This window comes from Gymnoscopelus braueri (genome assembly GCF_963280865.1).
Source record: "Gymnoscopelus braueri genome assembly, chromosome: 1".
NCBI lineage: Eukaryota > Metazoa > Chordata > Actinopteri > Myctophiformes > Myctophidae > Gymnoscopelus > Gymnoscopelus braueri.
The window spans coordinates 28,469,270-28,484,936 of NC_137603.1; the positions used below are offsets into that span (position 1 = coordinate 28,469,270).

Here is a 15,667-nt window from a genome sequence, read left to right on the forward strand (position 1 = left end):
CTGCATAATGAGTACTTTCTACTTTTGGTAATTTAAGTACATTTTGATACCAATACTTTTGTACTTTTAATCAAGTAGATTTTGAATTCTGGACTCTTACTTGTAGGCTAAGTAACAGAGTGGTTATACAATACATTGCAGTATTGATACTTCTACTTAAGTAAAACATGAGAGTAGTTTTTCCACCACTGACCGTGCGTGCAGCGTGCGTCGTTCTCAATGGAAACATCAATATCGTCTTCAGCTTATTTATTATGAATATTGTTTCTTCACGTCGTATGCTTAAACCAAAATTACATAAACTTCCTAACGAATAAACACTATACAGCATTGTTGAGTATAATTATTTCAGATGACAGAGGAGGACCCATGTTGAAAAGTGTATCAAACAGTTTGCAGTTTAATAGTTATGGTAGCCTACATTACATACAGCACCACCTGCTGGTGATGTTTTGGGGGAATAATGTAATGAAGGGGTCTTCAACGTTGTTCAGGCTCAAGGACCCCTTAGCTGAGAGAGATGAAGCAGGGACCCCCACTACATATTGTATAAAAATGTGTTGTAGATTCATCTTTTTCATAGATTTCATATAGCTTCATAGACTTGAGTTTGACAGCACTGTCATCATTGTGTTGGATTCATGTTCATGTGTATTTTCAGACGGTTGACCACTTAAACCATCAACAAATAGAAAACTTGTACTTGGTCTGCTCTTTTTTCCTTCTACACCAAACCTCTCACAACGCCTAGCAGGGCGAGCTTGTAGATCGGCTATTTCCGGCTAATGTTCCCCTCAGAAAAGGGGTGCGAGGATTAAAGTGGTTAATGTAAAATCAAACGTTCATAACAGACAAATATTTGGTGGCTCCCCTGTAGTAACTCTGAGGACCCCCTGTTGAAGACCCATGATGTAATGGCAAAGCAGCAGGATGTTGCATTGTTTATTGTCCTCGATGTGGGCTTTTTAAACATGTTTGGTCAATGAACCCTCCATTGTTTCTCACTCACCACTGACTAACCTCTGCACCATCTGTGCATACCGGTACAAATAATTGGAACTTTGACTAAAGGTGTACATCCTCATGCTACTTACATGTAGACATTAGTGCTGCTGACCATGTGAGATGGCAAAATTATATGAAAACAAGTCAAGAAAAGGTTGTATACAAATTGTCTACTCATCCTAACACTATTTGCAGGTCAACGTAGCAATATCTCAACTTTATTAAATATTATACATGAGACATGTTCATGCAAAGCTTAGTCCATAGTTAGACTAACAGGAACCCTACCTGACATTTCACAATGACTCCTGTCACAAAGTCTCATTTTCTGCACATCATAGCTTCACTCATTGTCCTTGGAGCTTTCAGATATCTCACAGAACTTCAACCACTTCACAGACAATAAACAAATAAATGAAATATTTTTTAAGAAAGTAAAATAATCTTTACATTTTATTACACAATTGACTTCGTAAAATACAGACCTGGCAGCAATATTATGATCCTCAGAGCAATAGCAATTAACATTAAATTCTATCAATACTTTCTCATTGTATTATTTTGGAACATCTGTGAATATTCGCAATCCATGCATTTCTTGGATCTCATCCTTGAGTGCCTGTGGGTGAGAAAATATTATAGTTGTTGAATAATAATAATAATAATAATAATAGGCCAATGAATCAATTTGTATACTTTTGACCAATCAATTTGTATGTTCTAGTCACTGAATTATGACTAGAACTAATTTTAATCTAAAGACAAAACACATTCTAAATTTTAAGTCAAAATTATCAGTGCACCAAATGCAGAAACACAAGCAATGTGTTCTTTTCATGCTTTGTCAACAGGTAATAAACTGGGCTACATTTTGTGATGAGTTTACCTGATTGACGAGTTGATGTTGTTGAATGGTTCTTTTCCCTTTGAACTCATCAGACTCTATATGGATCTCATACATGGCACCACATCCACCTGAGGATGGCACAGGATCAGATAAGCATCAGTGATATCATAGACAAGGGTATATGGCATAGCAGTGGTGGCCATTTTCTGGTTCCACTTCAAAATAGTCAATGCATTTTTCCCATTGACATTTCCAAAAATATTTATATCAATTATTTTAAGCCTAGAATCAAGCCATCCAGGGTCCTGGTGAATCATGACCATAAAACGTTCGATTCTGTGAAAAAACTTTTTTGAAAACGGCAAAACAAAGGGTATTTATTAAATATAGTATATCATATAATTAAATATTAAATTAAATCACAGAAAAAATGTTTAATGGTCATGATTCACCAGGACCCTGGATGGCTTGATTCTAGGCTTAAATTAATTGATATAAGTATTTTTGAAAATGTCAATGGGAAAAATGCATTGACTATTTTGAAGTGGAACCAGAAAATGGCCGCCACTGCTATGCTCTATGCCTTCATTCCATAAAGGGTTCAATTTGCTGGGGAGGCATCCATGCCTCTGTTTTGATATCCCCCTCTGGTCATTAATTGTTATCACCATTGGGATGTTTTATCCCTGCTTCCGGTCAGACTGAATTAAATACATGCATTTCCTTATGGTAGAGTGTCTAATATGCATCACAATTTAACATGTTAAATGTTAACCATATTAATCCTGGTGTCCCTATTTTGGCCAAATTTTCAAACAAAAATGTCTGTATTAAATGGCAGATCGACAAACTCAAAAGGTGTTGTGATGCGACACGTTGTAAGATTGTATATTGGCTAATTTAGCTATTTGTTGAACAACAAAAGGCTAGAAAAAAGAAATGTCCCCTCTTCTGCTTTGTTATACACTTAATCCTAATGCAATGTGTAGCATGGTCTCTGATTTGCTAAGAGGTAATGAATGGCAATAATATGAAGGAGCAATAGCTCAAAGCTTACAAAACATTAAAAAAAAAATGTTTTCATAAGAATCCACCACATGGTACAAGCTACTTTATGTCAAGAAATTCCATGCAGGTGATTATTTTTGTTGGAGTTTGGAAGCACTCGTTTTCAATAACTCAACGTCCTGCTGTCTCCAGTATTACATGCAATTTAGAAACAGGTGGTACGCAGCAGTGGCGGACGCAGGATCTCTTTATGAGTAAGGCCAGGCAAATACGTGGTAGGCCCCCAGCGCCCATGTGTATTAAGCTGTTTGTCGGCCTTAAGTATAGGGGGCGATATTCAATCATAGTAAATACACAAAAAGCTGTCTGGCGGAGGGAAGGCACAGTGTATTCAAGGTAAGGCACGGGCTTGACTGTGCCTACAGTGCGTCCGCCCCTGGTACGCAGGACCGTTGACTGATTTACCACGAGCGCTTCCAAACTCGAACACTTGGAAAAATGATCACCTGCACGGAATTTCTTGACAGAAACAAGTAGGTCATACCATGTCTACGGTGGATTTTTATGAAACAAAAACTTTGCAGCTTTCCGTACAGCTGCAATGTTGGTGAGTTTAACGTTGTTTAATACAATCAGATTGGACTTTTCTGTTTGGATGTATTGGGCTGTCAAGGTTGGTATTGCAACTCTAGATTCCAGATATTAAAAATAGAATCTAAGAGTTGCTTGTGGCTACCATGAGATCAGGGTTTTAATCCAGGTGGTTTTCGTTGCATGTTACTTTTGAGTTAGTATTGTATTCAAGATTCTTTACTGTCTAAAGACTTCAGATCCAGTCTTAAAGGTAGGGTAAGTGATATGTGTTGGTCAAAACAAACGTTTTTTTGTTAAAAAGGTTAAAGCAGTATATTCTGTCTGTCTATTCTGAGTGTCTGTTCAGTCACAGAGGTCTCCCCATGTCTCTCCAGCTCTTTAATGAACAGAAAATACATTTTCAGGTAGGTGACAAAATGTCAGCCAATCAGGAGAGAGTACCCATTTATCAGCTTAATTTTTTATAGTGTTCCAATTCCAATTTTGTCTGCTCATTATTTTGTGCCACCACTTCCAAGTTCACTTGTTTAATCTGTATCCTGCCTGAGTTCTTTATCCTGATTGGATCAAATTGGTATCATGACCTGAAAATGAATTTTCTGTTTAATAAAGAGCTGGAGAGAAGTGGAGACTCCCGTTACTGAACAAACACTCTATAGCAATGATTACTATCAGAATATAGAGCTATTTAAAGGAGGAGTTCACCCAAAAAATGACTTATTTTCTATCAATTACACACCCCATGAAGCCTTGAATTCATGGATTTATTTTTGTTTTTGTGGCATTCCTAAGACAATAATTTGATGACCGTGTGTATTTCCGGTAGGAGACACAAATAATCTACTTTGTGTCTCCTACCGGATACATTAGCCGGTAGGAGACGGGAATCAAATTATTAGCTTAGGAATGCCACAAAAACTAAAATAAATCCATGGATTCAAGGCTTCATGGGGTGTGCAATTGATAGAAAATAACACTTATTTTAACCAAAGAAAATAACTTACCCTACCTTTAACAATCAATGTAAATTGTTAGGTTATCTAATTAGGACATTCATAAGCACACCTTCTGGAGCAAAACTCTTGAGACTTAAGAGAACAATTAGCTTGCTGCTTGTCAGTATTTGGAAACAGACAGCTGTCAAGTGTTGACATTTTGCTCCTCATCATGAACCAATACAAGCATATTCGCATGCATTAAATATTCATCTATTTTGCACAATGTTTCTATCTACATTACCTGAAATATCTACAACTTTGAGCGATGCCGCTAGAGGAAACTTCTCTTTCAGTATCTGTGCGATGCGGACTTCTCCATCTGTTTGTGAAGACAGACATCTCTGCAAACATCTAGAAAGAACAACCTTCAAAGGAAAAAAACAGGACACAATCAATGAACAAATTAATGAATTAAAGAAAGCAGTGGTGTAAAGTAACTAAGTATATGTACTTAAGTACAATTTTGAGATACTTTTACTTTACTGGAGTATTTCCAATGTTTTATACATCTCAGAGGCAAATATTGGATTATCATTACAAAACATACATTAACCACTTCAGCCCTATTTAAACTTTGGATAGAAAAATATTTGTATACATTTGAAACCGGTGACATGGGACATTCTGCATAATGAGTACTTTTACTTTTGTTATTGTAAGTATATTTTGATGCCAACACTTTTGCACTTTTACTCAAGTACATTTTTTATTCCGGACTTTTACTTGTAACAGAGTATTTCTACATTGCGGTATTGACACATTTACTTAAAGTAAACAATCTGAGTACTTTTACCACCACTGATAGGAAGAAGGCTTGGCTACAAAGTGTCAAAGTTTGATGTCGTTGCGGTTAACTGTTCATTCTGCTGCTGTCTGTGCGTTATGAATAGATTCGTAAGCTCATTTACTTGATTGATGCGAAGAAATCGAGAAACAGACATCATAGTTACAGTCACGTCCTGTTTGCGACACAAACTGTCAATATAATGTAATGCAAACTGCAACTATGGTGCATTAAAATCCCACTATCCGTTGATGAGCGGTTTTAAAAGTCATGCCCTCAGATCCACACAAACCCCAAACACTTAACAGCCGTCGCGGCAATATGACGTGTACAACAGGCAGCCAGGGACATCCGGCTTGTCAAAAAGAACAGATCTACAAGCTAACTACGCGTCACGATGCGACGTGTAGTTAGCTTGTAGATCTGTTCTTTTAGAAAAGCGACACCCTTGCGCGTCATATAAGGCTTTAAGAGTGTAATTGTTATATGCCTTTTTCTTATTGTCTGTTGTAGCCTTTGATTAAGACTAGCAAAGATGTATTTGATCGATTTTTACATTTTTATATCTACGATAGTCTTGGCTAGCACCCCCCAGTGCGTCCTGGACCTTCACAAGTAAATCCAGTATTTCTCCAAACGTGTACAAATGCAAAATATAAGGTGCTTACAGGGTTGCCCCAAATGTTAACTCGCCCTTCGGAATCTTTGTGCACTATATTAGTCCGTATCTTGTCAATAGATATGTGTTTTAATCCCGTCTGTGGCCGAACGCCATTTACCCCCCTCGTTTACTTCCTGTTTACATTGAGTGTAATTCCGGCTTTCACCGAATGCGCCCCGTAACTACCGCCCATTGAGGAATACAGGGAACCGAACCGACAGAATCCGACACAGACGGGGATTAAAACACACATCTATTGAAAAATATGGACTAATGCAGCGCACAAAGACCATAGAGTTAAAGAGAAGAGTCCGAAGAGTTTACATTTTGGGCAACCGGGTAAGCACCTTATATATGTTTTCTACATGTAGTGTACAAGTACGGGCTTTACTACTAAAAGTGCAGGACGCACTGGTGGTGCACTGCAGGCCAAGAAAAGTAAAAGTCAGACTCGATCAAATACATCTATGATAGTCTTGATCCAAGTCAGTTGATAGTACAGCGATATTTAACTTTTTACTTAGTTGTACGTTGACAGTAGAGCAAACTATCAACGTGATAAAACCATGGAGTTAAAAATAAGGATAAAACGAGTTAGATAAGCTAACTGGCTGTTATATAGTTTTTCTTTCTGCGTTTATGTGTTTGGATGTGGACATTGGCGCCCTCTCCTGGACAAACTCATCTATGCTGTACTAAAGTAGTATTGTGTTAACTTATTATGCACGGTTTTAATAATACATATTTAACTGGTTATGTTTCCACATGGGGACTATAGAGGGCGCTCCGAGCAGCTTAAATATGCCACCTTTTTCGATTAATTGGGTACACAGGACCCCAATGGAAAGAAGGAGTGCTTTCTTGGGTTTAAAATCCTCTTAACAGACCTTGTATTGAACTTTCCTGTGCTTGTCTTTGCAAACTGTTAATAAAGTATTCAATCAATCAATTAATATCCACCCTCAGTCCCCAGATCCTACTGGGTGAAAGGAGTTGAGTGAAATACACCCAGCTTGCAGTGCCAGATTGCCAAAAAGGCCATATCCAAGCCCCTGATATATTTTTGTTATAGACAGTGGTGGAAAGTAACTAAGTACATTTACTTAAGTACTGTACTTAAGTATTTTGAGGTACTTTTACTTTACTGGAGTATTTCCAATTTTCTTGAATACTTTCTAGTTTTGGTACTTTAAGTACATTTTGATACCAATACTTTTGTACTTTTACTCAAGTAAATCTTGAATTCCGGATTTTTACTTGTAACAGAGTATTTCTACATTGCAGTATTGATAGTTTTACTTAAGTAAAAAATAAAATTGAGTACTATTTCCACCACTGGTTATGGATGTGTCTTGTCCTCTCATACTTATCATTGTCTGCAGCATCACCAGAGATGCAGAGATTCAGGAACGTCAAGCGGGAGGAGTTCATCTAATGACTTCTCCTCAAGCTAATCATCAGGAGGCCAGGTGAGGTGACCCGACATATTATAACTCTATGGAGGATTGGAGGTGACTCATTGCCGGTTTACCCTGGATTGTACACTACTGTAGTACCTTGCCTTACCCAGCTCATTGAGCTCTTCATTGGAAAGTCTTTCTTGTTTTATGGGTGAATTATATTATGCAAACACAGTGATCGTGAGGCCGGAAACCAAGTGAGCACCTGATAAGAGTTTATACCACCACATAAATAAGGATTAAGTGCTTCATGCAGCTGGCCCAGGTTGTAATCTGACCCAAGCTCTTTGCTTTATGTAATCCCACCTTTCATTTCTCTCTGTTTACTATCTCCATTGAAACAAGGCAGAAATTCTGAAAAATTGTCGAAAAGAAAACAACAACATCCACTGGCAAGCAATTAATTAATTCATGTTCTCTGTTACCCAGTGCAGCCGATGAGATTCAATGAGCAGATACTCTCTTTGCTTATATCATGGTTGTTAATGAGCTATGAGAATAGCATATGTATAACTGGTAGTGTAGCCTATATGTAACATTTTGTCCTTCCCTTTCACAACATGTACAACCAACCTCAATGATGTTTAACTTTTTACGATGGATTATTCTTCCAGAAAGAATGCCAGATGACACTCCCCACTTAAGATGAGGACATATTTGTCACCTAGGCTGTGTGATAGTACTGTACACTTGAACCATTCAAAGGATGCTTAATAATGTAAATAACGCAGTACAACTTTTATTATGTGTCCTACAAACTGTCTTACAATATATACAATAGAATACGAGAAACGCTAAATAACAAATCTGTAATCACACCAAGATTCAATATGTCATTGATTTTTTTTATAAACATTTAAATGATGAAGAACATCCCTTGTTTCCCTTTTTGGGGAAAACGTCTGTTATAAATACATGAATATGTATATCAACGAGTTGTCTAAAAAAAGACAATATAATTCAAACAATATAATTTACAATGTGCAAACTAAAGGGGAGTACTTTCTTCGGCTGGGATAAAATGTCCATGCATATCCATGTGCAACTCTGCATTAACATATGCTCGAGCTACTTCTGTGAATGACTTCCCATCAAGCACCAGGATGAAGCCAGACTGCCCTGGGTTGGAGTTGATGACCGATGTTAAAACCACACCTGTTAAGACAAGGGATGGTGAGTTATGCAGAGAAGACTAAATTGAAATATTGAGCCGTATTCATAATATATTTGACCCAGAGTATAAAACAACACTCAAACACTCAAAGCAACACTCAAATTATAGCTTTATGGTAGTTTGAGCATATGTGTCTCACCATCATCCTCTTCCTCCCCGTTTGGCTTGGGAATGAAGACAGCCTCTGAGGGCCAGCAGTTTTCTTCGCTCCACTCAATCTTTGCTCTGGTTTCTGTGTCAAACTTCATTATCTAAATTGATAGATAAGAATAAGTAGGTTGGGGCTTATTAGTAGCTGACTGGTTAGACTCTAACCACCAAAGCATCAACCATAATTGCAGTGTAAGATTAGATTGTAGACAGACTGCCTGCTTACAATGTCCATATCATCAGAGTGTAACCAGGGTGTAAACCTTTACACCTTGATGTAGGATCCCTTGAGCTGAAACGCATCGGCAGCATTCTTTTATCTCGAAAAGCCTTGACAAAATCAGGCTTCAGCTCTGATGAAGGCCGCTTCAGGTCGAAACATGTTGGCGTTGTATTAATTAAAGGCTCCCTGTTCCCTCTTTTAACTTCGAGTGCCCGGATCTCCCATTTTTTTTCTGATGTTGTATCCCGTCTGATAACTCGTACTGATCTTTTGCAAACTGATCTCTACCTGTACTGCCCATGGACAACTCTATACCCTGTACTGTCCATGGACAACTCTATACCCTCTGCTGTCGATGGACTACTCAAATTTTTTGTTTATCATCAAGATCATATCTGCTCTCGACCACCATCCTCTTTCTGCGCAAATCAGATGCGATTGTCATGAACACGTTTGATCTTTTTGACCAATGTTACTGTATTACTATGTAGTTTTACCTTTGTTGCCACTGCAGACATTTCCACACACGTCATGAATACATATCGGTGCTTCTTGCCATTCTTGTCGTAGTTGATTCTGGGTACTTCTACACCTATTGGGATTCATTTGAGAATTTAACAACTGATAAAATCAGCATCAGCACTTAAAAAAAAAAATTCTAACAGAAGGAAAGTGACTTCATATAATTGTATTTCTAATTAAACAGTTTTACATTTACCTTCAAAAAGTACTTGTGGTTGGCAGTGCAATTTTCCATCCTTCTTCTTCACAGCACTGGCTGTGGTGTATTTGATTTTCACCAGGTCTTCTCCTACATCAATCCCCTACAGAGAATATCAAACAAGGAAATAATACTTAATATTAATGGCACTAACCCAGTGTTTCACAGGCCCCTTTTTATGGGTTGTGAGTAAATATAAAAAATATATATGTTTCCTATACATTAGTTAATTATTCAAAAGAAAGTTTTTTCAGAAGTTAAAAAAGGAAAAAGGAATTTCAGAAATGTTTAAAACGTCCAAAAAATTCCATAAATGTAAAAAGCTTTTAAGGAATATTGAAAAAAGCTTGTTGATCGGCTATTTTCACTATTAAATAAGGATTAAGTGGTAAATCATAAAGTATTTTTTGAGTTTGGGTCCCGGGAGACACCAAATTTAACTTTTGGGTCTTGATCTGAAAAGCTTGGGAACTCCTGCTCTAACCTGTGAAGGATCGCATGAATAGATAATTCTGAGAAATCTCACCTTATCAGACTGTAGAGGGAGAGCAAATCTTTTGTATTTTGGTTTACTTTTGTGTTTTTGGTTGTCTGAGGTGCTTGACTCTTTCAGTTTGTCCAAATAGAATGTGTCATAAAGACTGTTATCCTCATAGGCGATGACATCAAAGATCACGTGTCCATCGTCTTCGAATGCGTTCACATGATGATAGACAACCATCGCTCCTGTGAAGTACTTTGTCCCCAACTCTTTGCCTGTCTTCCGATCTATGAGGTGAATCAGAGTCTGTTCAAACAAATGAAACAATCAATTAGGGCCACAAGATATTGATGATGCGCCTTCCTTCCTAAAATGTATCATGTCCTGCAAGTATATAGTCATGTGAGATTCCGACATTGAAGTTTGAGTGTTTTGAAATTAACCTGGGCAGATAGGCTGTTTCTCAGTTGGCGACAATATGTAAGGGTTCCTAACATAATAATAATAATAATAATAATAATAATAATAATAATAATAATAATAATAATAATAATAATAATAATAATTATTATTATTATTATTATTATTATAATAAAATAATCAATAGTTGCTGCCTTGACCCTCACATTTTCTTCAGGAGAGTATTTCATACAGCTTGCCCAGTTGACAGTTCTCATGTATGCAGTGGCCATCCTGACGATGTCCAGTTTCAAAGGCTGCTCAATGAAGATGAAGTAGTTGTCTGTCATGCCAAAACTGTGATAGTAGCTGGGTTGGAGGAGGGAGGGGCAGGGCAGTGTGCAGATTATCTCTACATTCTTCAGTGCAGCTGAGCCTTTGTCTGATCATGAAAAAGAGCGGAAAACAATTTCAATGCGATGCTTGTGGATAGGCTATTTTTACTATTTGACACACAACAAAATACATAGGGGTTTACCACTTACTGAATACCCTAGCGACCCTATTCTAGGCATGCGATAATAAGCAAACATTTGGTGCAAATAGCAGATCTACAAGCTCACAATGTGTTGTGACATGTTAAGGTCGGCTATTTTCGTCAAACAGATTTGGTGTAGAGGGGAAAAGGGAGGGGACCAAGTGGGGACCCCTGTGGGACCCCGGTAAATTAAATACTGTAAAGGGTTATAATAAAGAGAATAATGCAGAATACTGTAGCTTGATAAGTTGTAATACTGGCTTTTCTGTGTTCTCAATTGTGTCAGAATGTACAGTGGTTTATTTTTGGCTTGTGATTACTAATAATTATTAAATTGGCACTGGATATTACAATAAGGTGTTCAGGTGTAAATTGAGAATAACAACTTTTGCATACCTTTCTCAGTGGCTGGGACTTTAAACACATTGTATTTTGTCTTGGCCATGTGTGCTATTGTAGTTCCCATGTTGTAGGTGTTTCCCTCTTTATCATAGTGTGGATGGGATGTCACCAGATTCACAGGAAGGTATTTCTGGTAATCCACCTGGATAGGATGTGAAACGCTCTGATAAACAAACGATGATGTCATCAAAATGATCATGGTCATCATTTGATACATTGAGACAACAAGATAATATTACCTTTTCCAGAGTTTCCAAGGTCACAGGATCAATTTTGCGAATGTAATTTGTTTCAGAGGTGGCATAATACTCCTCCCCATATCTGACAAAATTATTTCCACAGTTGTCTGTGAAATCTGGAATTGTGTGATTTAGAAAGGTAATTGCCCTGAAAATGAGAAAACATTCTGGTAAATACTTTAGGCCACTTATAAGAATGTATACTAAGCATAAAGGAGACACGTTACATATGTTCCAATCTGGGAACCCAGTGCCAAATGAAAAGGAAAAACAGCGCCCTCTGCTGTTTTTGACTATCTCAGAATCTGCTCTTGAGAGATTACATAATTAAACATTATGTTCTGAGTAACATCACAAAATGCCCTCGTGGGCATTATTGCACAGATAAAGAGAAGGTTGCAACGCATAGACAATGTTAGTGGAATTGCATTGCTAGGAAACAGAAGTTTATTTCCTATCAGCTATGTACCCATTTAGAATGTTTATGTTATCAAGTGTTTTACGGAAAGGCATACCTGGTGATGAAGTTTTTGGATGGATCTGGATAAGCCATTGTCCCCATTTCAGACACCACAATCCTTTTGGCTGCCATGTTATCTTCATATGTGTCACTTCTTAGGTATCTACTCCTATAGATTACCCCTCCTGAAATAGAATTAGTATTAGTATAATAGAATGAATTGAACATTTTAAAAATTAAGTTTAAATGGTTGGACTTTTCATTTATCATGAACACCTACCATCTTTGAATGTGAAGCTGTGCATTAGAGCCATTCCATCAAACCAATGATCATAACTTGTCTCCCCCACTGAGAATATGCCTGGGCCATTCCGCAAAAGCGTACCTTGGAGCCACCTGGGAATGTTGCCTAAATCAAAGAGAAAGAGCCTTCTTAAACTCATATAATATAAAGGAAATTCTTGCAGGCACCGAATGTTTCTGTTGGAATGGAGTCCTAAGGATGCTGTCAGTCACTTCCGTTGAACGTTACTAAATTCTTCTCAGTATTTTGGAATATACCTTTGACATCTGCTGTATAGGGTTCCGGCCTCTCCTCTTTATTTTTAGCGTAGTCGTATGACATATTTGCTCTATTGCTCTGTCTAGATCCAGTGTGGTAAACCAAGGACACTGTTCTGCCTTATAAAGGGCACGATAAACCACACCCTTTTTTATGTAATTGTCTTCGAACGTTAGTCAAGACGTCATATCTTATCTGTCTGTTATGCTTTATGATGGTGGTATGAGTTAAGGGCAGACACGAAGAGTATTCAGAAATTGTGATGGAAATTGTTTTGTTCCTTGAAAATGAATAAATACTGTAATTGTTACACCACTTTAACCGCGGAGTTCCGCATGTTATCATAGGCGAAAGAATTTAATTTTTTTCAAAAATAGCAGATCCACATGCTCATGGCATGCCATGCAGAGTTCGATTTGCTGGGGGAATGGGGGAATGTCTATTGAGAGTGGTCATTAATCTTTATCAATGATCAACAATCAGAATAAATACATGCCTTTCCTTTTGGGAAATGTAGACTGTCTGAAATATATTTGATAATATCACAATTTAACAATTTAATTGAAAATGTATGCTCACCACTTTAACCCAGGCATCCATGTTTTGGGCAATGTTCAAATTGATGCATTGGAGTATACACATACACAGGTCATAGAATTAAAAACACCTGCACGCTGTTTTCTCATGCTCAATTAAGTAAATAATTTCACAAACTTAATCACATTGTGATTAAAACATTTTCTTTATTCAGCAAGTGAAGACAGGGCTTTATTTGTATTCTTTGATCTAGGTAAAACAACTACATTTCAAAAATCACAAAAATAGTACATCTACAAGCCTGTAGAGCTTTTAGTTGCGTAGCGATACATTGTGAGCTTGTAGTTGGCTATTTTCACCATTTGTCGTTCGACAATGTATATAGATAGGGCTTAAGTGGTAACAAGTAAACATAGGATGTAAGGAATGTCAAATGTAAGGAATGTAACAAACCTATGTTGGGTATATCCAAATGTTTATTTAACTTATTTTAAAGGGAGAATGCTTGATTGTGAACTTCCTCCATTGGGGAAACAGCACCCTGAATACCTAAAGACTAAATAAAAACAGTATACTGTAAATAGAACTGTGTGATAGAGTAGTAAATGAATTACTTGTTGCTGATAGTAAAACATTTTGACCTGACATTATGATGTCAGGTCATATAATATTTCCCCACAAACACACGTACAGTACATTAGATTATATTAGATTGTATTTTAAATGTTCATAAAAAACTGTCTATAGAGAGACTCACCATAAAATGCAAACCGAAATATAATAATGATCATATGTGAGTGAGTGATATATATATACAAATATAATGCCAAGTGAGAAACTAGTGAAAAAGCATGAGACCACATGTTTCACATGCTCATTGTCAAACTCAACAACAGCAGAATGATGGGATATCGCTACCTACCCTCGTAGTTACAGAAACTTGCTACTTCAGTCAAAAGTACCACCTCAACATATGTTCTCCTATACCTTTAACTTGATATACTTTATACTTTATTTATGATACACTTTATCTCTTGCACTATGATGATGATGATGATGATGAAACAAGCACTTTATGACCGGCACTTTATATTTCTGAAGGTAGCCTTTTGTTTTATCTCTTGCACTAGATGCGCCCAGACTTATATTTTATGCTATGGTGTTTCATGTCTGTTGTTGTCCTGTATTGTCTGTGTTTTAAAACCACTACTCCGGCTGTAAACCTAATTGCCCTTCTGTGACATTAATAAAGACCTTGACCTTGACCTATAACTATGATGTCCATATCAAAACGTACCACTAACAGATCAAATAAGCTCAGATGCATTGATATGAAGAGACAGCTCATGGATATGAGTAAATAGATTATGTAAACAATACGTTTTATAACAGTAAGAACTAAAATCAACTTTTTTAATTATGTTATTGTGTTATCTTTTATGGCACTGTACCTACTACTTAGAATGATATATTGGAAAATGAGTTGCTGATCACTGGAAGTAGACAGTTGCAAACTGATTCTATTTGCGTTACTCTTTTATTTATCTGGACTTCTTCAGGATAACTAATAGTAGGACACTGGCACTGGTAGTTCTGATAGAGATTAGACAATCATGTAAAAGTTCAACCTCATCTGTAGGTGAACATCATAAAGAACTTAATCTAAATATTCAATCAAAATTCACGTCCTGGAACACTATGGAATTTGCCCCCATTCCCCAGCTTGGGGTTAGAGCAGGAGGGAGAAGAGTCTAGGACACTTGGAACATTTAAAAGGGTGCCATAGGGAAGGGATGGGAACACGTCCTTAGGTGATCTACAGTAAGTGTGTGGAAACTGGAAAGCGGTGTAGGGTTCATGTCCTGAAGGTTGTCCAGAATTGACCCAGCCCACTCTAAGCGGATGTGCATATCAAACCACTTATCCGAGCGACTTCACTCTTGGCGGTTCTATTGGTGAGGACCCAAAGAAATGCAGTGTCATGATTGTGTAAAGTCCATTGGATCAGTGCTTCTCCAGGCACACCGGGCACTCTCTGGGCCCGAGTGAATACGTGTATCTCATCTGATCGATTTCACACTTGGCAGGTGTATTGCTGAGGACCCAAGGAAGTGCTGTGTTGAGTGTGAAGTCCAACCCCGAGGTCCAGGCCTACAATTGGCAGACATACAGTTTGACGTTGTTAGAGTTTTAGGCAATTTCTCCACCGGCCAACCCTGCCCCATTGTACCTGGATTGGACATGGGAATTATGTCTTGGCATGCTGTATTCTACAATCTGATGGTGGCATCTGTTTTACTCATGCATATACTACCTAATCTAAATAAGGCAATTTAGATTGTTAAACAATATTAAGTGATTTGACAGTTCTTTCACGCAGACCATTAACTGATAACACTGCCTCGCGTGTGGTGAAAGAGACCC

The 15,667-nt window shown here is 37.5% G+C and overlaps 2 protein-coding genes across 2 annotated transcripts; both read right to left on the minus strand.

Moving 5' to 3' along the window:
* Positions 1-392: 392 nt before the first annotated feature.
* bola3 (bolA family member 3) lies at positions 393-5,535 on the minus strand. Its single transcript, XM_080426733.1, has 4 exons — positions 5,361-5,535; positions 4,694-4,817; positions 1,892-1,980; positions 393-1,624 (listed from the first exon to the last, which is right to left on the minus strand). The coding sequence occupies exons 1-4, from the start codon at positions 5,394-5,396 to the stop codon at positions 1,562-1,564; spliced, it is 312 nt and encodes a 103-aa protein (XP_080282859.1). The 5' UTR covers positions 5,397-5,535; the 3' UTR covers positions 393-1,561.
* A 1,685-nt stretch (positions 5,536-7,220) lies between these two features.
* bco1 (beta-carotene oxygenase 1) lies at positions 7,221-12,769 on the minus strand (the record flags this gene model as incomplete). Its single annotated transcript, XM_080432645.1, has 12 exons — positions 7,221-7,273; positions 8,360-8,512; positions 8,671-8,782; positions 9,402-9,496; positions 9,623-9,728; positions 10,152-10,412; positions 10,733-10,947; positions 11,440-11,587; positions 11,685-11,832; positions 12,200-12,329; positions 12,425-12,553; positions 12,706-12,769. 12 exons carry the CDS (start codon positions 12,767-12,769, stop codon positions 7,221-7,223), a joined length of 1,614 nt encoding a protein of 537 aa, XP_080288771.1.
* Between the last annotated feature and the right edge of the window lie 2,898 nt (positions 12,770-15,667).

Coding starts and splice junctions, on each gene's coding strand:
- bola3 (XM_080426733.1), bottom strand. CDS start 5,396: ATGATGTCTGTTTCTCGATTTCTTCGCATCAATCAA. Junction 4,818..5,360: donor GATTTCTTCGCATCAATCAA/GTAAATGAGCTT, acceptor TTTCCTTTGAAG/GTTGTTCTTTCTAGATGTTT. Junction 1,625..1,891: donor AACATCAACTCGTCAATCAG/GTAAACTCATCA, acceptor TCTCACCCACAG/GCACTCAAGGATGAGATCCA.